General features: G+C 61.0%; 2 protein-coding genes across 7 annotated transcripts in view; one reads left to right on the forward strand and one right to left on the reverse strand.

Moving 5' to 3' along the window:
• Window positions 1-127: 127 nt before the first annotated feature.
• On the forward strand, window positions 128-11,020 carry SLC6A7 (solute carrier family 6 member 7). Its single transcript, XM_080554904.1, has 14 exons — window positions 128-301; window positions 4,158-4,338; window positions 5,126-5,257; window positions 5,826-6,060; window positions 6,549-6,687; window positions 6,972-7,106; window positions 7,276-7,379; window positions 7,872-7,996; window positions 8,278-8,390; window positions 8,476-8,607; window positions 8,964-9,063; window positions 9,185-9,285; window positions 9,480-9,647; window positions 10,315-11,020. The coding sequence occupies exons 1-14, from the start codon at window positions 269-271 to the stop codon at window positions 10,525-10,527; spliced, it is 1,911 nt and encodes a 636-aa protein (XP_080411030.1). The 5' UTR covers window positions 128-268; the 3' UTR covers window positions 10,528-11,020.
• Window positions 11,021-12,816: 1,796 nt separating this feature from the next.
• The window catches only part of CAMK2A (calcium/calmodulin dependent protein kinase II alpha), a 28,298-nt gene continuing 15,961 nt past the window's right edge, over window positions 12,817-25,153 (reverse strand). Inside the window, exons 13-19 of one of the 6 annotated variants that reach the window (XR_013939183.1) lie at window positions 24,546-24,586; window positions 20,039-20,087; window positions 19,138-19,213; window positions 18,278-18,372; window positions 17,708-17,936; window positions 17,373-17,497; window positions 12,817-12,962 (exon numbers count right to left, since the gene is read on the reverse strand). Coding sequence is in view for 4 of the 6 variants with exons in the window: in XM_080554925.1 (XP_080411051.1) it covers window positions 17,494-17,497; window positions 17,708-17,936; window positions 18,278-18,372; window positions 19,138-19,213; window positions 20,039-20,087; window positions 21,170-21,202; window positions 24,546-24,586 (527 nt within the window). In the remaining 2 variants the exon portion in view is untranslated. Of the gene's footprint in view, window positions 13,514-15,740; window positions 17,498-17,699; window positions 17,937-18,277; window positions 18,373-19,137; window positions 19,214-20,038; window positions 20,088-21,169; window positions 21,203-24,545; window positions 24,587-25,153 lie in introns of those variants that run through there. The other 5 variants (XR_013939184.1, XM_080554925.1, XM_080554926.1 and 2 more) reach the window with 5 other exon arrangements.

Consider the following 25,153-nt stretch of genomic DNA (forward strand, 5'->3'; position numbering starts at 1 on the left):
AGCCTGCCAAGAGCCGTCCCCTCCCTCCCTGCCTGCTCAGCACGCAGCCATCCCCAACTCCAGGCAAACCTTGCTGCCAGCTCCGCTCCCGCTGGGCCGTGTCCCCCCGTGCCCCCCGCCTCCATCCGCGGTGCCGGGAGGAGCTCAGCACCCCTCCCTGCCCGCCATCGCTCCCTCTTCTCCCTCCCTGCCTCCAGAGAGGCCGTCTGGTCTGCGGAGCCAGAGAACAAGTGTCGGAGCGGGGAGCGCATAGCAACAGGATTGTGGGATGAAGAAGATTCGGCAGCAGCATCTCCGCAAGGTGAGAGCCGCTCTCGGGGCTCGGGGAGCGCGGGCACCCACGGGTGCACGGCTGGGAGGCTCGGCCCTGGCACCCTCACAAAGGGGGAGGACCGGGGGGCACCCCGAGATGGGTGGGGGGTCGCTTTGTCAGGACCTGTTGCCCGCTCGGAGGGATGCTTCTCCCACCCCTGCCCTGCCTGCGGGTGCTGCTGGAGGTGATTCACGGCCAGGCTGCCCTTGGGGGGCTGCGGGTGGGTGCTCAGCACCAGCTCCCCGTGGTGCTGCTCCTGGGGATGCTGCTCCTGACAGCCTGGGGCTGCCCGGGCATGGGGAGGTTGGGGGTGCTCGGGAGGGTTTGGGGTTTCTCCCCCTCCATGGGGTGAGTACACGGGGCTGGGCAGCGCCTCTCCCACCCGCAGCTGGGATCGCCTCCTCCTCCGCAGGGTCTAGAGGGGTCAGGGTGGTGCTGGACACTGAACTCCCCTTGTGCCCGTTGTGGGCTGGCAGAGCTAGAAATCCTGCTGGGAACCCTTTTTAAAGCCCAGCTTTCAGGCTTCCCCCACGCCAGGCTCTGCCTCCACTGGATCTTTGCTCGGTGGGCCCCCATCTGCCCCTGCACCAGGGGCTGAGCCCCTCCTTGTCCCCAGGTCCCGTGTGGGGACACGCTGCTGCTGCTGGTGGGTCCATGCTGCCTGGAGCATCCTGGGCATCCCGAGTGCCACAAGCCCCTTGGGCTCTGCCTTTCCCCTCTTTGCTCTGCCAGCCCAGGCCTGCTGAAGGCAAAGTGAGGAGGACTCCAACCTGTGCCCAGCCTTCAGCTGGAAGGATGAAAACCCAGCAGAGTTGTGTCCCTGCCAGGAAATTCCTAGGGTGCTGGGACCAGCACTGGCCTGGTGCAAGCCAGCAGCTGTTTGACGGCCCTGGCAGCCTCAGGCTGCCTACCTGTCCCCAGTGCTGTTTGGAGGCAGCTCTTTCCTCTCCTCTTTCCTACAAATTGCTTATTCAGGTCACTTGGCGACTGCAAGATCCATTAAAAGTTCTCTTTGCCCCTTCAAAAGGTTTTCTGAGACACTTGAAAGGATTCCTCTGCCGCTGGTGATCCTGTTTAACATTTTTTGCAGGAATTCATTTAGTCCCGCAGCGATCAGCTGGAACGAGAAGCAGATGTCTCGAGTTATTTCCCCCATCGGTGGTGCTGCTCAGGGCCCTGCTGCCCCTCACTCCCCAAACCCCCTCTTGCTGACAGCGGGCGGGGGTCTCTCATCCCACTACCACCGGGCACTGCAGGACGCCGTGTCCAACCTGGGCAGGGGCTTCCTGAGCTGATGGAGCTGTTTGCACATCCCCAGGACCCCCGCAGCCCCCTTCTCCCTCTCGCCAGTGTCTGCATCCCACCTGTGAGCCGGGAGTTTCAAGCCTCACCAGACATCTTCAGGGCACATGGAGATTCCTCCTTAACAGAGATCCTTCTCAGGCCCTAAGGATGCCGTGCTTGTTTTTGCATAACAGTATTTCCAGAAGAGCCGAGTGGATGCTTTTTTTAAGCGAGTGCTTGTTTGCTTTGAGGGTTATTTGGTGAGGGTGGGGGACAGGGCAGGAGCCGGGCTTTGGGCTGCCCCGTCCCAGCTGGGAGCAGCACCCGAGCCTCTGCCCCCTGACGGGGTGCTGCGGGGGCCGGGGGGCACCCAGTGGGTGTCACCGGAGCTGTGCATGCTCCCCGTGCTCCAGGCATCCTGCAATGAGTTTGTTTCAGCCTCAGCCATCTGTGGCCACCGACAACAAGGCTTGCTCCCTCTCCTGGCTTGCGCCGTGACCCCGGAGCTGGGGCAAGCAGGGCTAGCACAGCCCCCCAGGGCTCTTCCCACCGCACAGACTCAGATTTACTGCACTTCCTAAGCGATTCTGCATCCGAATTAATTTTTTTTTTCTGTGGCTTTTATTTTTGTTCTTAAAGAGATTAACAAGCATCTCTAACTAACCCGAAGTGACTCACGCGTTACAGACGCGCTGTGCTCGCACGGAGCCGCAGGGGAGAAATCTGCCTTCGGGTGGCATCTCTCCCAGCTCGGCGCCGTGGTTCACGCGCAGAACGCTGAGCGAGCCGCGGACAAAACAGCCCCACGGTGCCAAGTACGAGTTTAGGCAAAATACGACGAAAAACCAACCCGAATCTGGCTGGCTTTCTAGATCCAGCCCTGTGCCAGCTGAGTTTTGTAGAGGTTTCAGTAAATCAGTTTGCGGATAATAATTAGCGCGGGGAAATTTCCTCGTGGAAGCCAGCTCTGATCCTCCTCGAGGCTCAAGCGCTTCTTCTCCGCGGTGACCTTTGCTTTGCCGGCTTCCCTGGGAGCATCTCCTGGCGGATGAAGGGAAGTGGTGCCGTGCTGGGGGAGGACGCTGTTGCCAAGGGAGCTGTTGGTCCCCGTCTGTTTGTAGCCGCGAGACGGGAGCGTGGTCTGAAAGATGGCACCGTGGAAAGCGCTAGAGCATCAGAAGGAAAATCCCCGTTAGGACAGAGGCTGAAAGGGAGCACTGAGCCTAAAAAAAAGGCCTGAAATCGAGGCACTGCATGAGGTTTCCACCTGAATCAGCACGGCGTGCAGCTCTCCGTTAGTTGGGACAGAGATGGGCTGGAATCCTTAAATACCACATTGTGCAATTTATTTTAACTCATGTTAATAGACCAGGTTTTAGTGACGGGGGGGATCTGGCCGCCCCCGCCACCCCTCTGCCTGCCTGGCAGGGACCTCGGGGTGAAAGCAGGGCTCAGCAGCTGGCGCGTCCAGGAGGATGCTGCAGGGCCGTTTGTCCATCTCAGACACAGGTCTCTGCAGGTGCTGCGCTAGTTAGCAGCACGGCCGCGTTTTGGGGGAGTAGCTAAGTCGGAGAGCCCCGTTAAACCGCTGCAGGAGGGCTGCCAGGTGGCAGGGAGGTTTTGTAGCTCCATTATTATATCTGGGTCGTGCTTTCACTTTTCAGCCTGTGTTTCTGAAGCTTTTCCTCCGGCCCTTGCCCTGTGTCGGTGGCATCCAGCAGGGATGGGCGTTTAGGGGCGGCTTCTGCAGCTGGGGTTGGGTTTTGGTGTGAGGCCCATGCTCGGGCTGAGCATTTCAGGCTGGCTTTGGGAAGTTTCCTGGCTCCTCCTGCCCCTCGAGGGGTCTGCGAGCGGTGCTGGGGGGAGCACGAAGCCATCATCGCCATCGGCAGCTCGGCTCCTGTCTCCATGGGAACCGGCAGCAGCATCCTGCGGGCTGGCCGGAGAGCAGCAGGAGGAAGAGAGGAAGAGGAGGAGGAGGAGGAGGAGGAGGAAGGCGATGTGCCACCTCGCCCTGTCTCTGTGGCAGGGAGCGCGCTGGGCTCTGCTCCCCAGCCAGCGCTCATCCCCCAGGGGACGGAGGTCTGCGTGCAGGGGGACCCACAGCTCCTGGCTGACCCCTGCAAATCCATGCCTCTGTCCCTCAGCCTCATCCCATGGGCTCATTCCCAAGAGATGTTTGACCTCAGGGACATGGAGACGGCTGCTTTTTCCCACTGGGACCCCAGAAGAATGGGGACGCTCCCAGACAGGCATCCTTCTGCCCTGGCCCTGGTGTCCTTTTGGCAAGGACCCTGGCGTCCTTTTGCTTCATGGAAACTGCACCCAAGGGATCTCCTGGCAGGGGTCAGCCACGTGCAGTGACACAGGGACACGACCCTCATCCCACCCGTTTGCTCTTCCCACACGCACAGACCCCAGGGAGCCCTCCCGGGGAGCCCACCCGTGCCGTAGGACCCGCACCTGAGGCAGCCAGAGGGAGGTTTGGGGTTACCCAGCTTTACCTCTTCCCTCCACCCCCGGGTGCCCTCTGCCATGCCCTGCACCCTCTCTCGCCCAGCCGGTGACACCAGAGCTCCTGGTGAGCCCCAGCAGCCAGGACGGGGACCTGGGCTCCGAGTGCCCCGAGGACAGAGGGAACTGGACGGGCCGGCTGGATTTCCTCCTCTCCTGCATCGGGTACTGCGTGGGGCTCGGCAACGTCTGGAGGTTCCCCTACAGGGCTTACACCAATGGAGGAGGTACTGCTCATCCTTCCGGCCGCGTCTCCCCCTCGCTGGGCTGGGCTGGTGGGACGTGTCCCCGAATGGACCCCCCCCTTCCCCACCTCGGGGCTGGGAAGCAGTGCTGGCTGCTGTGTGCCGAAGCAGGGAGGACACCAGGTGTTGCTTCCAGCCACCTCCTCCCGCCCCTAAGCGTGCTGCAGGGCTGTAGGGTCAGCCTGCGCCCAGGTGTGGATGGGGCTCACCTGCAAGTCGCTGCATCGTGGCACGGAGACGTCCCCAGAGCTCCGTGCTGCACGTGAGCATCCACCAGCTGAGCATCCCCTTTGGTTCTGGTGTCTTCACCTGGTGTCCTGCAGGACCCAAAGGGCCCAGCAAACACTTCCCAGGCACCGAGGGAGGGGAAGGAGCCCTTTGCAATGCAAGAACCCAGCAGCAACAGCACAAAGTGCCTAGATAATTGAACAGTTCCCAGAGCAGCCACTTGTCACTTGCAATAATAACTGGAGGATTTCACGGCAGTTGTGAAAGATCCAAGGAGGAAAAAGTGTCTGTGTGTGGGGGGAAAGCGAGGCAAGGCGTGATCGCAGCCCCTTCCCCTGCACCAAGGGCAGGTTGCCCTGGGGATGTGGGGCTGGGGTGGGTGATGGTGCGGGGGGCTGCGTGCTGCCCCTTGCTGCCCCATTAATATTCCTCCTGAGGAAGGCAGTGGGAGGTTGTGGCGAGAACATTTTCCTTCCAATGATGGGCTTTAGGTGTTGGCCCTGCGTTAATTTTAGGGCTGTTTTTTTTTTGCTTCTCGCAGGAGCTTTCCTGGTTCCTTACTTCATCATGCTGGCCATCTGCGGGATCCCCATCTTCTTCATGGAGCTGTCGCTCGGGCAGTTCTCCAGCCTGGGGCCACTCGCTGTCTGGAAGATAAGCCCTCTCTTTAAAGGTGCGTGAGCGAAACCCAGAGCCTCTGCCGTGCTCCTACACGAGCCGCTCAATGAGGACGTGGACCAGCAGTGTCGTTCCCCAAATCCTCAAAGCTCCCGTTAGCATCAGAGGTTAAATCCTGGGGGAAGGTGGAGCAGGCTGGACTTCTGGGTTGGTCATTGCAGTAGGTGCCAGTTATGTGTAAGATCTTCCAGTCTGCAGAGGCTCTGGATATGATGAGCAGCTCTAGAAATTATACGAGAGCAATTAAACCAGACAGTGTGCAAAATACAGCATCGAAGCTAAGCAGTGGCTGTTAAAAGGTAAGAGTAAAACGTTCAAAAAAAAAAGGTCAGCTCCAACATTTTTACGCCCAATACAGAGCTGGAGTAAAACCCTGTGTATAACACAACGGGTCATCAATTCGTGCGCATTCAGGGGCATTCAGGGGTTCCCCCAGGGGGGGAAAGCCTGGCCTGGAACTGGTTAACCACCGGGCTGCTGAAACCCAGCGTGTGCCCCTGGTCGTGGAAGTGCTCCGACGCGGAGAGACGGCTCACTCCTTCTTTACCCTCTCCTTCCTCCAGGCGTTGGCATGGGCACGATCCTCATCGTCTCCCTGGTGGCCATTTACTACAATATGATCATTGCTTACGTTCTCTTCTACCTCTTTGCATCCCTCACAAGCGACTTGCCCTGGCAGCACTGCGGCAACTGGTGGAACACCGACCTGTGCCTGGACCACCACGTCATCAAGGCGGGGAACGCCACCTTCCCCGTCAACACCTCCAACACCGTCAGCCCCAGCGAGGAGTACTGGAGGTACAGAGCCTGACCCCATGTGGGGACGGGGTGGGCATCCCTCCGGGGACAGCATGGGGACAGGGTGGGGGCGAAGGGGCTGTGCTGAGCATCTCGTGGGCACCCACGTTTGTGGGCGCAGCGATGGGGTCCCTCTGTCACCGTTCGGTGATATCCCAGCTTAATCATCAGGATCACGTCTCTGGCATGCGGGGGTTGTCCGTGATCTAGCGCTGCTTTGCTGGCCTGGAGCTGTGCTAGAAGGAAATGCATCCTGTGGTCAGACTGGCTGGGATTTGCTCTCAACCAGTTTTCCCCTCCGGGCTGTTCAGCACATGGAGGAGAAGTCCTGCTGAGTGCTCCCCTTCTCCCTGGCATGTCGCTGCCAGGTCCTTGTTGCTCTCTCACTGCTGATGTTGCTGGCATGGCCATTGTTTGCAGCAGAGGGGGTCTCTGGCAGTCGGTGGGGGTGCCGTGGCCGCTCACCTGCGGCTCTCCTTTCGCCCTAGCCGCTATGTTCTGCACATCCAAGGGAGCTCCGGGATCGGGGATCCCGGGAGGATCCGCTGGAACCTGTGTCTGTGCCTGCTCCTTTCGTGGACCATCGTGTACCTGTGCATCTTAAAGGGAGTCAAGTCCTCCGGCAAGGTAAGGGCTGGCTGGTCCCTTTGGGGATCTACAGCGATGCCCACCTGCGTCTGCATCTCCCTGTGCACCTGGGGGAGTGAGACCCGTGAGCGACACTAGCAGGACACAGCCTGCTTTGGGCATGGCTTGCACACCCAGACACTGGTGCTGCTGGCCCTGCCGCACCCCGAGGACCCCGGCACTGCAGAGGGGTGCTGGGGCGTCCCGTCCCGGGATGGGGTCACAGGGGATGAGGTGTGCGGCGTGCTGCCCCCAGCTCCTCAGCTGCCTCTGTGCTCCTGCAGGTCGTGTACTTCACCGCCACCTTCCCGTACCTCATCCTGGTGATGTTGCTCATTCGTGGCGTGACGCTGGAGGGGGCCTGGAAGGGGATCCGCTTTTACCTCACGCCCCAGTTTGACCACTTGCTGTCTTCCAAGGTGAGCAGGATTTTGTGCAGTTTGCCCAAGACACAGAGCCAAACCTGCCACCTCCGGCACGCAGCAGAGGCAGGTCCCTCACTCGGGTGGCTTTTCTGCTACCTGCTGACCAAAGTCCTCAGGGGGCTTCCCAAACCCTGCTCTGCTCAGCTCCGTTTCCCCCCCCCAGGTGTGGATTGAGGCAGCCCTGCAGATTTTCTACTCCCTTGGGGTAGGCTTTGGGGGCCTGCTCACCTTCGCCTCGTACAACACCTTCCATCAGAACATCTACAGGTGGGAGCCAGATACCCTCTGCTAAAAATCGTGGGTGGGGAGCCTCGAAAGCCTCGGCTGGTGGGTTTAAGGGCAGGGTTCAAGGGGAGCAGAAGCTGCACAGGGTCATGCTGCAGCGCTCCTTGCCCGAGCACCTGGCAGACACCGGGCAGCTCACCCAGGCTGCGGGGGGATGAGAGGGTTTGGTGGAAGAAAAATCTCCTAAACATCAAGACTCAGCACCTGGTGCGGGAGTTTTGGGCTGCGGGTGCTGGTGGCTGGGGGCGCGTGAGGCTGCAGCTCTGCCTGCTGGTCCTGTCCCCAGCGCCACTGGCAGAGAGGGGACTTTGGGTGCTGGGCTGGTCTCCTCCCCTGGGGAAAGCAAGCCTGGTAGGAGCCCCACGACGCGACCCATGTCATTAGACACAGGTCCTGCTTCCCCTGGGAAGTGCCACCCCAGTGTGGGCTGGGACGGGACAGGCACGGTCAGAGCGTCTGCTTTTTCCTCCCTAGGGACACCTTCATAGTCACCCTGGGCAACGCCATCACCAGCATCCTGGCGGGGTTTGCCATCTTCTCCGTTTTGGGATACATGTCCCAGGAGCTCGGGGTCCCTGTCAACCAAGTGGCCAAAGCAGGTGAGGCCGAAGAAGAGCCTTCCTCCCTCACCCTCTGCCTGGGGCAGCCGGGGCTGGGAAGGGGAGGTGCGGGGCAGTTCCTCCATTTCCATCTCCATCTTCCCTGGCACCTCCAGCTGCCAGAGCAAAGACCTGGGATGGGAAACTCCTTCTCTGCCTGTGTTTCCCTCCTGGGCTGCCTTCCTGGAGAAGCCGCAGGCTCCCAGTGCCCTGCCATGCCTGGGGTTTCGGGTTGGTTCCCGACAAACCCATTTCACCCTGCTGCCCTTTGCCTCCCCTAGGTCCTGGACTGGCTTTTGTGGTGTACCCGCAGGCCATGACGATGCTCCCCCTGTCTCCGTTCTGGTCCTTCCTCTTCTTCTTCATGCTGCTAACCTTGGGCCTGGACAGCCAGGTGAGAGCAGAGCCCGCCGAGCCAGCGGTGGCACCAGGCAGCCCTGGGGGGGGGCTCAGGGGACCCTCTTGTCCCTTCCGTGCAGTTTGCCTTCATGGAGACCATCGTGACGGCAGTGACAGACGAATTTCCCTACTACCTGCGGCCAAAGAAAGCTTCTTTCTCGGCTGTCATCTGCATTGCCCTCTTCCTGATGGGGCTGATCCTCACAACAGAGGTGAGGCGTGGGGATGGGTACATCAGGGACTGATGAGGGGCTCGTTTTAGGGAATGCTTAGGGCAGCAGCCAAGTATGCAGAGACACAGGTGTTGACACTAGCTAATAAGGTGGGAGAGAGATGACTGGTGAGCCTGGGCTCCCTGGGGATGTGAGGTCCCCCGGAGGGTAGCACAGCACAATTCTTGCCCCTGCACCAACCCCAGAAGAGGAGTGGTGTCTCCTGAGGGTACCTGATTGCTGTATTCCCCAGTGCCCACGGGGGGCACAGCAGACAGGTGCCCCACAACAGGAGGATGTGGGTTTATGGGGACGCTGGTCCTGGTGATGCCAGCCACCAGTGCTTTGTTCCACAGGGCGGGATGTACTGGCTGGTCCTACTGGATGACTACAGCGCTGGCTTTGGGCTCATGGTGGTGGTGATCGCTACCTGCCTGGTGGTGACACGTGTCTATGGTACGGGGTCTGTCCCCAGGGGGGCACGGGGAACGGCGGGCTGTCTGCCAGCCTGCTGCAGGCACCTGGCTTTGGGGCAGAGACAGCAGCCGCTGAGCCCTTGTCCCTCTCCTTCCCCCAGGCATAAAGAGGTTCTGCCGAGACATCCACATGATGCTGGGCTTCAAACCAGGGCCCTACTTCAGGGCGTGCTGGATGGTCCTGTCCCCGGCCACAATGATGGTAACCGCTGGGCTCGTGGTGCTGGATGGTGCCAGCATCCCCGGGTGACCTCCCCTTGTGCCAGGTCGCTCTGCTGGCCTCTCCTGCTGGCCTCCACCTGGCCCGGGGACCATCCTGCTCCTGCTGGGAGGTCTCCACGGGTTTGAGACCTCCCGAGGGCTCCGGGCTGACTTTGCCTCCCTGCCGCCCTGCAGGCGCTGCTGGTGTACAACATCATCAAGTACCAGCCCTCCGAGTACGGCGCCTACCGCTTCCCCGCCTGGGCCGAGGCCTTGGGCATCCTCATGGGGCTCTTCTCCTGCCTGATGATTCCCGCGGGCATGCTGGTGGCCGTGCTCCGAGAAGAAGGGACGCTGTGGGAGGTAGGAGACCCCGAAGCACCCCAGAAATGTGCGGGGGTGATCCTGAGCCCCTGCCTAGCCTGGGGTCTCTGGCGGTTTGCTGCCTGTGGGGTGCAAAGCATGGGGTCGCTTGTGTGGGGTGGGCACGGGCGTGAGGGACTTTGTTTTGGAGGAGCAAAGGGAGAGCAAGGAGGCAGCAGTATGGGGGGCACCCCAGGCACCTTGGGGGGTGTTCCTCTGCTGAAAGATTTTATCCAGGGATGAGCTGTGGAGCTGCTGGCTGCTTGCAGCCTTCCCAGCTCAGCTTTGCTTCGCTGCTCTCCCCGGGCTGCTCCCCGCAGTGCCGCAGAGCTTGCTGCCCTCCCCAGGCTGCAGCCCTCCCAGGCAGGAGCCGGGGCACGGTGACACGGCCAGGAGCCACCTAGCTGGATGCTGTCCCCTCACCTAGGGGGCTTTAACCCCACATCACGGTGGGGCTGATAACCCCCAGCCCCTACAAGCCCTCCACAACACCCCCACAGACCAGAACACCTCCCCAAACCACGGCAGGGCACCGATACTGAGCTGCCTTCCCCAAAAAACCCATCCCACCCGCACCGGGCGCTCTGCCCATCCCCTGGGAGGGATGGAGGTGACAGCGGGGAGCACGGTGGCGTGCGCCCTGCTCCCTCTGCCCGTCCCCTCGCAGCGCTTCCAGCAAGCCAGCCGCCCCGCCATGGACTGGGGCCCGTCGCTGGAGGAGAACCGCACCGGCGCCTACGTGGCCAGCCTGGCCGGCAGCCAGTCCCCCAAGCCGCTGATGGTCCACATGCGCAAGTACGGGGGCATCACCAGCTACGAGAACACGGCCGTCGAGGTGGACCGGGAGATCGAGGAGGAGGAGGAGGAGTCCATGATGTGAGGGGACCCCCCGCGGGATGCGGGGCTCGCCCCCCCGCTTTGCACTGGTTGCACTTCGGCACTTCAGGCCGGCTCGGGGCAGCGGGGGGCTTTGGGGAGCTGCTGCCCCTGTTGGCCCCCCTGCCACCACCCCGGCCCCCCCAAGGTGTTAGTGTCAGTGTTGCGAGCTGTGTAACGAGTCCGTGCGTTCGTGTGATGGTATCCGTGCAAGCGGCCAGGCTGCCCCCATGCCCCCGGCCCCACCGCGGGCTCCTGCCCGGCGCCTGGGTGCAGGGATGCTGGATGCAGGGGCAGCAGCCCGCTGAGTTTGTCCGTTCTCTGCTAACTCGTATTTAACTCCAGTACCCCAAGAACTAAGGTGTAGGAAAGGATTTTAGTATCCTCCATGCCCTGAGGAAGGCGTGTGTCTGTGCGCTCAGAGGTACTCCAGCAAAACGGGGGCGCATCGGTGTCCTGCTGTTGAAACCTGACCTAATAAATGAGCAGTCAAAAAAGAGTAAGAACTGAAAAAATGCTTCGTAAACAAATGGGCTGGGAATATTCTGAGCTTGTAGGTCCCCATGGCGGCAGGGCTGGGGCAAGCTGAAGGATGGGAAGAGGCTGAGTGACCCCTTCCCTACAGACACAGGAGATCATGGACAGGTCTCAGCTGACCCCAGTGCCAAAGGAGGAACCATGTCCATCCATAGGGGGTATCCAAGGGCTGTCCCCAGCCCTGGGTGCTGCTCGGGGCAGGGGGAAGCTGCTGTAGCTCCTCTGCTGCCCAGGGGAAGGTGAAGGGCTAGGTTTTGTTGCCCAGGTGGGATTTTGGGGTAGCTGCTGGTCTGAAGGGTGCTGGAGAGCTCGGGAGTGCTCAGCCCTGATGCTGCCAGTCCCCATCACCCTGCTGCTGTGTGCGCCTTCCCCGTGTGCCATCAATTCTCCATTAAAAAGCAGTGTGTGACACAGCCTGTGCGTTATTTGGGGGCAGGAGGCGGGCAGAGTGCACGTGCTGCCTCCCCCAGGGTGCCTCCTGCCAGGGAGAGGAGCTCACACGGGAGCAGGGAGGGCACAACCAGGGGGGCTGCCAGGCATGGGGGGCACAGACCCCCAGGGCTTTGTCCTGCACGTCGCCATCCTGGGCAGGTAAGAGCCAAAACCCAGGATAAACAGAAAAAAAAAAGGGGGGGGGGGATTCTGCTGGGATTATGCCCTGATGCTCTGGGTTACTAACTCCGGGAGGAACCCTGGCACGAGGCTTCTCCAGCAGGGCTGTGTCACCATGTCACCCACGCAGAGCCACCCACATCCCCATGCTGGGGATGCTGAGCACACCCCGGAGCCCCTCCTGGCTGGTTCTGATCCTATTTTTCCCCCTCGGATCCCTTCTCTGGGCCTGGGGAGCTCTGGCAGCGCGACCGTGCCGCAAAGCACCTCCGCTAGTCCCCGGGTTAATGATTAGAGGCTGGCCATAAAAGCATCGCCGAAGGAAAGTTCAGGCTGTGGCGGCTGGGGAGTGGGGAGGGCCTGCCATAAACATTTATGGCCCCAATGAATCCCTCGCTCTAACCTTGACACTATTTACAGAGCGGGAGGCCTCGGCAGGTCACGGTGCTGCCCAGCCATCGCCGTGGGTGCTGCATGCGGAGCCCGGGCTGGGGGGCACGGGTGGGGGTCTGCAGGGTGTGATGGAGCAGGGGATGGGTGTTTCGTGGTGTCACAACGTGCCGCAGGCACCAGATGAGGCTGACACCCTCACACAGTATGGATATGGAGGCTCCTTGAGCTGAGCACCCTGCTCTGGCCTCTGCATGGCTCCAGCGTGGTTTCCTTCCCCCTGTGGTGTCCCCACTCCCCAAATCACCTCTGCGAGCCCCTCCGCCGGCCTCCCCCTTGGTGGCCACCCCCGGACGGAGGCACAGCGGGAAGGACTGGGGCAGGGACACCTCCCCTGGCCCACACGGGACCCTCTCGTGCCCCGGGGGGGTGGCAGGCAGCCCCCTGCCCTCTGCCCTGCCCTCCCTCTGCGGGCAGCGGAGGCCGCGTCCTCCGCAGCGGCCTTGTGCTGACACCTCGCGGGGCCGCGGCACCACTGCAGGCTGCAGGGCCGTGCCGAGCCGTGCCGAGCCGTGCCAACAAGCCGTGCCAACATGCCGAGCCGTGTCCTGGCAGCAGGGATGTTCCGGCTGCCTTCAGCCTCCACCCGAGGCTTGCTCCGGGCCTCGAGGCCTTCTAGGCCGGCAGCGCTGCCCCGGAGGGAGGCTGCGGGGCCAGGCGGGGCCGGGGCACTGCAGTGAGGGAGAACCACCCGTTTCCATGCTCAGAAGTCGTTAGCTATTTATTGCACTTGAACACCAAGAATAAAACCGACGATCGCCCTTCCCTCCCGCACCCGGCTGCCCCCCTCCTCCCCGCCGCCCTCCCCGCCTCCAGCATCCGAGCGGAGCAGTGAGCCTCCTGTTCACAGCCGCAGGTGCCGAAAAGAAAGGAAAAGGAAACAAAAAAAAACCCATCCCCACCCCGACACCGGCCCGCTGAACCCGACACACGCCGCTCGACGGATCGAGGGCGCTTGCAAAAAGACGAAGGCTTCAGCTGCAGCCACACGGCCCCCCAGGCACGAGGGGACGGGCGGCTGCACCTCCCCGGGGCCTGGGGTTTGTTACTTGACAAAGCCTGGTATACTCTGAATTATAATATGTTATTATTATTTTTTGCAATCATCTTAAATAAATATTTCCATAGAGAATTCCTGTATGTATATTTATATTATATATATATTATATAAGAGAGACAGATCTCGTTTTTCTTTTTTTTCTTAAACCACTGTTAACATTTTCCCTGCTCGTCCAAAAAATGTTACAAAAGCCCTAAAATTGTGCAACAGTTAGAAAAAAGGGACAACAACCCAAAGAAGGAAGGAGCCGCTCCGTATAGCCCCCTCCACGCCCCCTCTCCCGCTCCCTGTCATCCCGCAGGAGGGAAGGACGCAGCCGAGGGGCAGGGAGCTGCTGGGTGGCCTCTGGGGACAAGTGACACCGGGGCCACCGTCCCCTCCTCTGATGTGCCCATGGTCTGCCCAAGTCTGGGTTTCCCGGTGTGGTGTGGAGGGGCTGGGACCTGCACCTTTGGGAACGGAGAGTGGCAAGGTTTGGGAGCATGATGCTCGCCCCAAAAGAGCTCTGCAGGCCATGAGACATCCCACGGTGGCCATAAAGGGTTAGCCCAGCTCCTGGGGTGGTCAGAGGAGATGGTTATGGGGTTTTCTGCTTGGTCCATGGGGCTCTCAGACATGACCCTGCTGTTGGCTGGTCCTCCAGGGGAGGCGAGTGCAGCCAGCTCCAACCTGTGGGTCTCCATAGGGTCAGGAATTCATGGGGGCAAAGGGAGAGGAGGCAGGTTTGGGGTCTGGTGGATGGAGCATTTATTTGGGAAGGGGGAAGACAGCTCTGTGCCTGGCTCCACAGAGTGCTTGCTCACCTCCAGCAAAGAGCAGAGGCCCTGGAGCGGCCTCTCTCCTTCCAGCAAGACCTGAGAAATGAAGACGCTGCAGCTGGGCCTGGCGGTCAGGAAGGGAAAAGGGGCAGCTCCCAACCCTACCCACGGCTCTGGGAGCCTGAGACCGCCGTGGCAAGCACTCACACTGATAAATCCTATGGCCTGTGAGACAGCAAAGATGATTGTTTTGGAGGACTTCTGAATTTAGGTTGCCCCAGCTGGCCAGGCCCATCAGGCCGTGTGTACGAGGGAGATAACGGTGCCGCAGCACGACCTTCATCCTTGAGGACGATGGCGACAGGAGGCCTGTGGTGGTGAACTCCATCTCAGGAAGGCAGCCTCATCCTATTGCTTATCGGGAACATCCCCTGGTCCTTGTCATCGCCGGGTGGCAGAGCAGTGGTGGGGCTGCTGGGGTGGCACGAGGGAGCGAGGCTGGCGCCGGGGATGGTGCCAGCAGCAGGTGCAGCCGCAGCAGCCCTCGCTCAGTTGATGAATATTTAATTATTTTATTATTTTTTTTCGGTTTTCCTGCAAGTTCTGGCAAAATCAGGAAATGCAAAGGAAGACAGACAGGAGGTGTTTCACCATGGCTACTAAAAGAAAGGGGGGATGGTTTATCAGTGCTCGTTTGGAGATGCGCTGGGGATACAGAAACCTGCTCCGGAGGACCAGGGCAAGGTGGGGAGAGAAACCAAGCAGAACAGACCCCTAAAGTGCAGGTGCTTAACGCTGCCACATCAGGCAGGTTGGGAAGTTGGGTCTTCCTTGGTCAGGCTTCAGCTCGACTGGAAGACTGGAAAGAGTTGAAACCCCAGACTCTGCTTCCCTTTGAAGGATCAGGAGCATTTTGGGTGTTGCAAGGACATCCAGATGCCTCCAAAATAATCTGTCCCTGGAGAGATGACGGTAGGGAAGCCTCACAGAGGAGAAACAATCTCCAAGAAGACAGCTCAAAGCCTCCCTGGAACACAAGATGTTCTTCTCTAGCAGTGACCACCCAAAGAGGGCTCAAAGAAAGGAGATTGTGCCTACCCCAGCATCTCACCTGTCACCCCAGCACACCCCGCTGCAGCCCCAGCCCAGCCTTTTTTTCTGCCAGCAGCTCCAAAACCAGGCTGAGCCCCATGGCCCCCATGCAGAGCCCTGCCGTGGCCTCCTCCTTCCTCTCACATCCATCCCCGAAATGCTCCCAACGTCGGGAGGTGGATGAGGCACTCGCCACGCTGGAGAGGAGGAGAGAGGACTGTGAAAGAGCCAAGTCCTTCCTTTAAAAACAAAAAAAAAAAATCAGCACTACACGACTACAGGAAGAAAAATGGGTCTGTAAAAACACCCCAACTCTACCTTAAAAGCTAATCCTCTCTCTGAATGGATTTCCCCGCTTTGGGGGGCAACTCGTGCAAGCCAGCCTGGGTCCATGGTCAACCAGCACAGGTCCACCAAGAGCACACGGACACGTTTGCACCCATGGGGGACCTGTGGGATTTCTCCCCCCAGAAGGCATCTCCTGTGCACACTGCCAGCAACGATCGCAGCCCTGGCATGGCGGGACATGGCCAATAGCTCTCTCAGCCTCTCACTGCCCCAACGCTTTGGGTTTCTGCCCCTCCATCCAGTGGGAAAATATTTTTGTAGTCTGCAAGGACGTGGCTGCATTACACGAGGCAGCCATCTCTGCCTAGACAGAGAGCAAAGCATTCAAAACCACAGAAAAGGCAAAATACACGCTCAGAATTTACATGGAGAAAACATTTCCTTTTTTTTTTCTTTTTTTCCTTTTTTTTTTATGTCCAAAACAAGCGTTGTTTTTTTTTTTGTTGTTGTTGTTCATTTCTTTGTTTTTCAACACACGCACCGTCTAGAAAGTTAAACGCCATGCAGATGAAGAGAGTGCAGCTAGAAAGTCCCCGGGGCAGCGGCGCTGCAGGAGCCCCACGCCAACGAGCAAAGAGCTTCCATCGGAAAAAGAGACCCAGAAACGGAAGGGTTGCCGGAAAAACCTCCGCCCTCGCGCCTCTCAGACCTGACGGCAAAGGGGTGAGACCAAAATCCCCCTTCCCGGCCCTGCTTTCCATCCTGAAAAACACATCCTGGTGGCTCTGAAGAGCCCCCGACGCCTGGTTTGCCCTGCAGGCAGCCCTGCGGGTGCCCCAGGGACGTGGGTGCCCTGGGGACATGGGTGCCCCGGTGCTGGCAGCCCCGGTGGGAGCAGCACGGCAATGCAACCCCTCTCCAAATGTAAACGCAACGAAAAACAGCAACCCCCGAAAATCCCCCCCCACCCCCCCACCCTAAACAGTTGAACGTTTCTAGTTATTACATAAAGATCCATTTCAGCAAATACTCCAAATCAAGTTACGAAATACACGGTAGGTCGTTTTCTTTTTTCCTATAAAAAGGCATGCGCTCAAAGTAGAAGATAGCTAAAGGCTTGTTTGTTTCTTCGAAGCACGACCAGATTTCTGCAGAGTTTTGTTACTAAAGCTTGCATTCCTCGTATTCCCTGGAAGGTGTCGTGTGGGCGATGGCGGATTGCGTCTCGAATCGGTGGCCAGCTCGGCTGCCCCGGCCCTTGTGCCGCGGGGAGCTGCGGGTGCTGCATGCGAGGGGCTGGGGTCAGGGGTCCGGAGGGACGGGAGGAGGGCGTGGGGGCGATGCGGGTGCCCCAAGCCCTCCGGCAGGGCTGGGAGAGCCAAGCCCTGGGGTGCAGTCGCCTTTCTCCTCCCAGATTTGCTGGTCCCTGCTCCCAGGGGAGAAGGGAGGAAGGAGGGCGAGCGGCCCTGCTCAGCTCGCCTGGGTGCAAACCTACTTACCCTCCTGGGAAGGAGCCGGCCCACGCTCCTCGGGAAGGAAATCGCCGGGTTGCCTTTACTCACCCCTCCACGCACACACAGCCCTCCTCACCCGGGGTGCATGGACGCTGAACTTTTTGCCAATGGTTTAAACCCAAGTTCCCCGGCTGAGGCTGCGGGGAGGGAGTGGGAGCCCCGGTGGCAGGCGAGGACCTCGATAGCAGCAAGGCAAAATCCACAGGTACACAGGGGGGCTGCGGCACAGGGTGGCTCCAAGCTGCCCCCGCGCCCTCCTCTTCCTCGGGGAGCTCCCAGCGGAGGCAGGGATGGAGGCGGACGACGAGTCCTATCCCAGTCCAAGGGACGTGCCGGGCTGCGGGGCCGTGGGGGGGCCAGAAATGCCATGCAGCCCGGGGGGGGGAGGCTTTTGCCCCGGCAGGCGCCAAATGCTGAGGTTTAGGTTCGCGGTGTCTCTTGTCTTCGTTCATGCAGAGGAAGGGGGCCCGGCGGGTGGGGACGGCGGTGGGGTGCTTGCGGGCGCCCGCGGGGCCGTTGCGTGTGTGCGGTGAGAAGCGAGGGGTTGTTCCAGCGGGAACCAAGCAGCAGAGCCAACAGCCAAAGTCCCGTAGGTGAAGTCGGAGGGGTCTCCCCTGGCACTCAGTCAGTGACAAACCCGACACGGGCCGGACCGCGCTTCAGCTGCAAAACACCAAGGGGCAGAGCAGGATTTTGCTTCGGCCACCCCTTTTAGCGGAGCATCCCGCTCCCACCGCCCTCTCCTTGCTGTCGTCCACCTCCCGCGCCCCGTGGGGCAGGATCCCACCCGATTTGCCTGCCGGGTGCTATGGGGACCCCATGCTTTTCCCCCCGTGCCCCCCCCGTCCCATCCCCGGAGCCTCACAGGCTTACTGCGGTAGGACGGAGGGCGCGCCGGATCTGTGGAAGTGGACGATTTGCCATTTGCCATCCCGGCGGTGCCAGATGCGGGTCTCCTCGGACTGGGCGGTGCGGGGGATGCCCCCCGCGTCCACGTACTGCGTGATGCGGATGTAGGCGATGCAGGCCGACTCGTCCCCCATCAGGTGGATGTGGGGGTTCAGGATCGTCGTGTGCACGGGTTTGCTGTTCCGGGACCACACTGGAAAGGGGACATATAGGGTGGTCTGAGGAAGGGGAAGGGCTTTGGGTGGCTCCTCCATGCGGGAAGGGGAGATCCTGGGGTTAGGCTCTCTGCCTGGGGGGGCTGAGTAAATGATGGGCTCAGGATGGGTTCCCCTAGAGAGCATCTAACCGAACAGCCCCCTGGCATGTCAGCATGGCCCTAGCATGCTCGATTCACCTCAAGCTGGGATCTCCCAGCTCGGAGGTGCTCCCAAAGCCACCCGTACCCTCCTCTCCCCAGCAAGCTGCTGGAGGTCAAGGCACAGACGGGCCCTGGGAGGTGGGAAGGGTCCCTAGGCAGGCAAGGGGGCCGCTTACGGTTTTCGAAGTAGAATCGATGGAAATCCAGGCCTTCCACGAGGTTCCCCAGAGCCTCAGGCTCGAAGGCAGTCATCCCGGGGTCACACATCTTCCTGGGGAGGCGGAAGGGGAGAGAAGGGGAGAGGTTATCGCACTGCTCCTAGCACGGCAGCCTGCCTGGGTCCTCAGGCAGAAGCCGGACCTGGTCCTGGCCCCGCAGGAAGCCCCCCACCCTCACCTCCAGCCCCTCAAATTCACCAGGACCCCAGCGAGGTGAGGTGAATCCTCCCTCGGTCGCCACCTCCCATTAAACCTCCCAAGGTGCTGCCGCCTTCTTTGTAAGAGGTGAGAGAAAAACAGCAGGGAAAAAAACAATTCTCTCTGCTCTGTATCAAAATATCCCCACTGCTGTCCTCTGGAACAGGGATGAGGCCCTGCACTCGCTCAGAAACAGCTAATTAAATCGGCCCTGGACGCAGAAGAAACATCTTGTGAGGAGCATCAGCTCTGCGAGCAGAAAGCAGGGCTGCTTCCAAGCTGCCTGGGGCAGTCCGCGTGTAATGGACACCGCGGATGTGATGTTCCTTCTTCCACCATAAATCACATTTACAGTTATTCATCTTTCTGCAAAAGCAGAAAACAGGCTCATCCGTGCTAATGAGACCAGAGCTGCGCTCACAGCGGTGTGGCAGAGTTTGGGAACTGATGTCCCCTGCTTCTCTTGGACGGTCTCCATGCCCCAGTGCCACATCAGCCCAATCACCCTGCTCACGGCAGTGGTTGAACCACGAGGGTTGTGCTGTCGTGGGGGGCACGAGCCCCTCAGCACCCACTCCGGGATGCTGAGCCCAGCCCAGAACCGTGCCGGGCACACTCACGTGTAGGACTCAAAGTCGCCGTTGCTTATTGCTTCGATCAGCTGCTCTGTCACCTTAATGATTTCTTGCTTCCTCACTGTCGGTTTAAAGGAAAATAAAAAGGGGAGAAAAGCCACAACACCCGTGTTAAATTATCCGTCAGATATTTTTGGCCCCTAGGAAGGTGGGGATGTGGCCAGCCTGGCTCCCACCCCCCTGCACCCCAGCAGACAGGGAGAGACCCCACAAAGGGGGTCCCGTGAGGCCGCTGCCCAAGATGGGATGTGCAACCCTGGGCTTATTAACGAAGCTCTGTTTAATCAGTGCCGTACCTGATTTACTTATTTATTTGTTTTTAAACTGTGGCTAATGAGAGGACGTGCCAAGAGTCACTCATAAAGGAGAGGAACCCCGTCCCCACCCTGAGCATCGCCCCTCGTGGTGTCCGCTCTCACCCTGCCCCATGTCCCGTTAGCGCACCAGCCCCAAGTCCGTCTTGCTTTCTGCTGGGATCACTTCATCGAGTGACTTCACAAATTAGCACCGATAAATTATTCCCTGGGTTATTCTTAGAAAGCTGGCTCGGGAGGGCGGGCGGGCGGCAGGGATTTCCCCGGAGGCTTTTCCCCAAGGGCCATTGGCCTGGGAGCAGCCCGGGAGCCCAGCGGGAGCGCAGGAGGTCCCGTGGGGACCAGCCATGCCAGGCATTTCCATGACCACTTTCAGGGAGCTTCCACATTTTTGGGAACCCCCCCTGCTCTCCAGCACTGTCCCAACTGCTCCTCACAGACAGACAAACCACCCGTGCTGGCATTTCACTCCGAAGGAGAGGAGAGAAAGCCGCTTCTGAACGGCCCCAAGGATTCCCAGGCTAACGACCCCGGGGTGCCTCTGCCCACCTCCCTCATGCCCCCGCAGGTACCTTTGGTGTCTTCATCCTCGATGGTGGTGTTGGTGCTCTCCGACGATTCCTGAGCAAAGAACAGAGAGGAGACGGGGCCGGTGAGCCCGGTCTTCGCCCGGCGCGAGGAGGAGCTCGTGTGTCCGACAGCCCCCCGAGTCCGACCCCACAGCGCTCGGCTGTGCGCACGGCCGGCGACCGAGGGCAGCGCCAGCAGGTCCAACCCGTCCTCAACCTCAGCTCTATCGCATCAGAGAGCCCCCCCCCGGCCCCCTGCCCTTGTAGCCGAGGGCACGAGGGCTGGGCTGGGGAGGGTCTCGCAGGGACGGCGCTGCCTTTCCTACCGACGCCTGCGGGGACAGAGACGGGGCAGGTCTGGGGTGGCCTGGCGGGGTGCTAGGAGGGGCAGGGAGAGGGGCTGTGCAGGGGTGGAAGACACCATGTTGACTGTACGAGAGAGAGATGTACGAATTCACAGCGAGGAGGAGCTGGGATGAGAAAGAGGGGGACTGTGCAGGAGTGAGAGAGACCACACTGACCGCAGAGTAGGGAGAGAAATGTACAATACAACAGAGTGCTTCCAAGACCCACATGGACCACCGAAGGCTGAGACACGGCTCTTTCAGTCAACAGCTGAGCAAACTACACAGATTTGGGGGGGGGGGGGGGGGGGTACTGACCCCCCCCCCGTCTCTCTCCAGGAGCCCCATCAAGGCGACTCTGCTAGCGGAGCTAGAGCAATGGCCCTGCTAGCTCTTCCCAGCAGAGCCTTGCTGATGTATTACCCAGAATACCCCGATGTAGGTTGGCAAGGTGTCCCATGACCATACAGTCCCCGCAGAGGCATGGAAGGTGTTTCTCCAAGGCTCCTTGGACCGATGCAGCCTGCAGACCTGAGTCAGGAGAACTGGGAGAAACGGCATGAGAACCCATCAGCAAGAACCAGGGCTGGCTTCCCACCAGCTGGTGGCCAGCGAGTGCCTGCACCAACCCTGTTAATGGGGTTTGTGGGTGATACGGCTTTGAGGATGTTCCCTCCAACCCCGGTGTCCCTTCTTCCCTACCCCGAGGTAACTTCCAAAAACGGGGGAAGGCTGGAACATGTGGAGAGGCCCAGCAATATCAGCATTGAGGAAGACGAAGGACACTCACCATTAACTGAACGCTGGAACTGGACTTTCTTTTCTGGAAAAACAAGGAGAAGAGATGGAACAGGAAGAGACACAGAGTGAGAAAGGCAGAGAGCAGCACGTGAGAGGCAGCAGCTCCTGAGCCACCCTCCGTGGTCCTCGTGGAGGGGCGAGCGAGGGGCGCGGGGGCCAGCCTGGTGCTCCTGGGGGGACGTGCGAGCGCACCGGCGGTGCTGTGCCGGCTCCCACCCGCCTTCCTGCTGGCACCTTCCTCTCCTGGCCTGCCACAGTCTCCGTTGCTGCTCACCCCAAGGACCTGGTTAGTCTGAGGGTCTGCTAGGAGTAGGTGGCCACCCTGGTGGCTTTGTGCTCAGGCCACCACGCCGGTGGGAGCAGCCACCTGTGCCCAGGGTGAGCACCAAACAGGGGGCTTACAGACTGGGGCTGCCCTGGGCACCTCTGCCCGTGCTGCTGGCTGGTGCGCTCACCCAGTTAGCGCTGTCGCTTTGGACCTAGGATTTCCTCCAGCACCGAGCCGGCTGCTCTAAAGCCAGCGCGGCTACGGCTGCGTGGCCCTGCGGGGCAGAGTGCCCCATGGGGAGCTGTCCTGGTGCCTCGGGTTGAGACACGTCTCCTCCAGAGAGCAGCTCTTACGCACGCACGTTTATCTCGTCCTCGACCACTACCACTAGGCTGTAAGGCTTTGGGTAAGAGTCCGTAGCCACGTTTCTGCTTGCAGTCCCCAGCCCCTCGTGGACGCTCCTTCCTGTCCGTGCTCCGCTCCCCTCTCCACCAGGGCACCGAGGGACGTGCGCCCTGGCCTCGTGCCCTTTCTGCTCCTCCAGCTCCCAGGGGACAAATCCCAGCTGGCGACGGGAGGCACGGAGGCAGGAACTAGAAGCCGCAGTGCCAAACCAGGAGCGTTTTACCAGCACCTATAAAAGGCACCGCTCCTGCCTGCCCCGCCGGGGGAAGAGCACACACTGTGCTAACCTCTCAGAAAAACCCAGGTAGCGACCCCTGAGGGCGTACGGATGGGCTGGGGCGTAGGGACTGCTCGTATCCACCCCCCTCACTGCTCCCCTCGCATCCTGAGGGGCTCCCACCGGCATCATCACCGAGGCTCTCCCCTCCTTCGCTGGGCCCTGCGTTAATCCTCAGCCCTCCTTCTCCAGGAAAGCTGATGTCCCACAGGGCAGGGCGAGCTGCCGTGCTTCGGGAGGAACCCCGGGGGGCTGGAGGAGCCGGAGGAGCTGCAGGACGGGCTCCCAGCCTCTGCTAACCAAGGACATGACACGGGGCAGTAAACTGCAGAAGTTTCAGACGCAACAGAATGCAACACAAAGCAGTGACCGCGTCGGGTCGGGACATACAGTAACAGGATGCGACACGGGGCAGTGAGCTCATTAATTTAGGACGGGACAGGATGCGACATGGGGCAGTGATTCCATTAGTTTACAATGTGACGAGATGGGACACTACACAGGGCAGTGAAGGTATCGGAGCTGCTGGGACCAGCAGACCTCCCGGAGACCCCGGAGCAGGGGTGGAGAGGAATTTCTGGTCCCGTGAATGCTTTCTGTAGGGGGGAACCTCCCAGGGAGGGTGCTTGGAGACAGGGATGTGCCTGCTCCCTTGGGGAAGGCCAGCACAGCAGGTTTCTCCGGGTGGGGACAACTCTTCCCACATCAAACCATGCGTCATCCTGATCCCAGCCCTGCTCTCCACGCAGGCAGGACACTTCCCCTTCCCTCCCCACCTGCCCACCCACCCATGCATGTTTCCAGGCTCCTGCCCGGCTTTCCCAGCGAGGTGGAAAGAAACGAACGGCGCCCGGCGATGCCCTGGCATCTTCCAGGTGCCCACAGTGGCCACCAGAGCCTCGGCCGCAGCAGCCAGCCCCCCTTGGCCCTCTGTGTGCCCCGGTGAGGGGGTTATGCTGCGTGTCCCCCCCCGGGCTGAGCAGGAGGAGGTGGGGATGGTAATGATGGAAGTGCCCAACACCACAGCTTGTGGGGAATGAGCCTTGCTTGGCTTTGTCTTCTCCTCCTCCATGCTCTACGGAGCCTCTCCAGCCGCCAATGCTGGAAAAAGCAGCTCGTGGTTGCTGTCCCCTGTGCTCCAGCAGCTCGCACCGAGCCACCTCTGCCCGGGGGATCCCTGCTCAGGTGGCACAGGAGTAGCCGGGGCCGCAGAGCAGCAGAGGAAGGCTGGCAGGGGTGGCAGCTGGCTTGTGGTGGCTCCCCTGGGGGCTGTCCCCTCTGTGCCAGCACCGCGGTGCCAAACCTGCAGTGCTGTCCTGGAAGGCACGTGGCATCCCGACACCACGGCCCAAGGCAACGTCCCCTCGTAGCAATGCAGCCCAGCAGCTTCATGTTGCAGCACAAGGCTGCAGGGCCACAATGTGTGTGTGTGTGTGGAGCTGAGCCCTGGTCTAGAGGGTTTTGTGTTGTCTCAAACCTTGCGGGTTTGGCTTGTCCCAGCCACTGGGTCTGGAGCAAGTGGGGGCAAACAAGCCATGCCCAGACCTCCGGTTCCACTGAACTTTTGGACAAAGGAAGGAAGAAACCAGATGAGGGCTCTGCTCTTCCCAAACCCTGCACCTCTCACAATCCAACAGCAGGGTCCCGACAAAAGGGACGGAGGAAAAAAAAACCAGGCAGTGCTGCAATCAGGGTCCGGAAGCTGTGCCTCCCACCTTGCGTCCCTGCCCTGGGCTGTGGGGATGTGATCGCACAAGTTCTCTGCTGCTGAGCGATATTTGTGTCCGTGGAGGCACAGGTAAGGAGAGGAGGACCTCCACGTGGGCCATGCCTCCCGCAGAAGGATGGCAGCTCGCTAATCCCAGGTCTCCTCACTGCCAGCAGGATTCCCCTGCCTCCAGGAGCCACCTGGTCCTGGAGAAGAGCTGTGGCAACCCGAGGGCTCTGCAGCCCTCCGAGCACCGGCTGGTTTCCAGCACATCACCAAGCTGGAGCCCTCATTTGCTTTGTCTGCAGTGGGCACAGGGGCCTGGAGCAGCACCAAGAGGGTCAAACACACCCGTGTGCCCCACCTGGGGACAGGACAGAGCTGGGGGACAGCCCAGCCCAGCCCCGCCACCCACGGCAGCAGGACCGTGCTGGGACTGGGGAGATGTGACCACCAGACGGCTGCCACCAGCCTGAAGCCACAGCCTGAAGCCTCTCTCCCCTCCTCTCCCTGCTGCTGGCTGCAGCGCCAGCTCCTTCCCTTGCTGCACTGCAAAGCCTCCACGCTGCTCCGCTGGCCCGGGGACACGCTGGTGGCCCGGGGACACACGGGGACAGCTGTGCCAACAACCGCCCTCCAAAGCGCACGGTGCCGCGGGGACCCCGCCGCCGGCACGGGAGCGGAGGGGCGGGCAGGAGGGGGCTTACCTTCACGCCGTCATTCTTCTTGTTGCCACCGCTCTTGCCTCCTGGAGAGAGGAGGAAGGAGGTCAGCAGAGCCAGGCAGGGCACCAGGACCAGGAGGCCGAGGATCAGCAGCATGGTGCCGGGCGGCAGAGCCCCACGGGTCTCCTCCTCTTGCCAGCTGCACCCAGCACAGCCCCAGGAGCTCAGGGCTGACCCCGCCGACACCGTCCAGTCCCTCCGGGGTGGCTCTCCACGGGGGACATGACCGTCCCCGAACGTCACGCCGAGTCCGTGGGGGTGCCTCGCACGGGGAGCCCGCGGGCGGGCTGTGCCCGGGGGGTGCTGGCGGCGCGGCGCTGGAATGGGCCGCCCGCCTGCCGCCCTCTAATTTTAGCCCCATGCTGCCGGGATCATGTGCTGCCGGCCTGCCGGCCCGACAGCTGCAGCCCACATTTTGACAATGATGAAAAGCAGACGCCTTCCCCGCTGCCCACCTCCGGCTGCCGGCCATGCCCCGGCTCCCCCCCCGCCCCGGGCCGCGCCGGGCACCCTGCACCCCGAGGCACCCATGGGTGGGAGCGGCCCCACGCCGGGTGCTGTCACCCAGTGCCCCAGCTGGGGTGGGCGGC

The sequence above is a fragment of the Anser brachyrhynchus genome (assembly GCF_964034855.1).
Source record: "Anser brachyrhynchus genome assembly, chromosome: 14".
Classification (NCBI taxonomy): Eukaryota; Metazoa; Chordata; class Aves; order Anseriformes; family Anatidae; genus Anser; species Anser brachyrhynchus.

Bases quoted from the DNA above. Each gene is read 5' to 3' on its own strand.
- SLC6A7 (XM_080554904.1), top strand. From the start codon at position 269: ATGAAGAAGATTCGGCAGCAGCATCTCCGCAAG. The intron at 9,286-9,479 runs GTAACCGCTGGG...GCCGCCCTGCAG, and splicing joins TGTCCCCGGCCACAATGATG to GCGCTGCTGGTGTACAACAT. The intron at 9,648-10,314 runs GTAGGAGACCCC...GTCCCCTCGCAG, and splicing joins AAGAAGGGACGCTGTGGGAG to CGCTTCCAGCAAGCCAGCCG.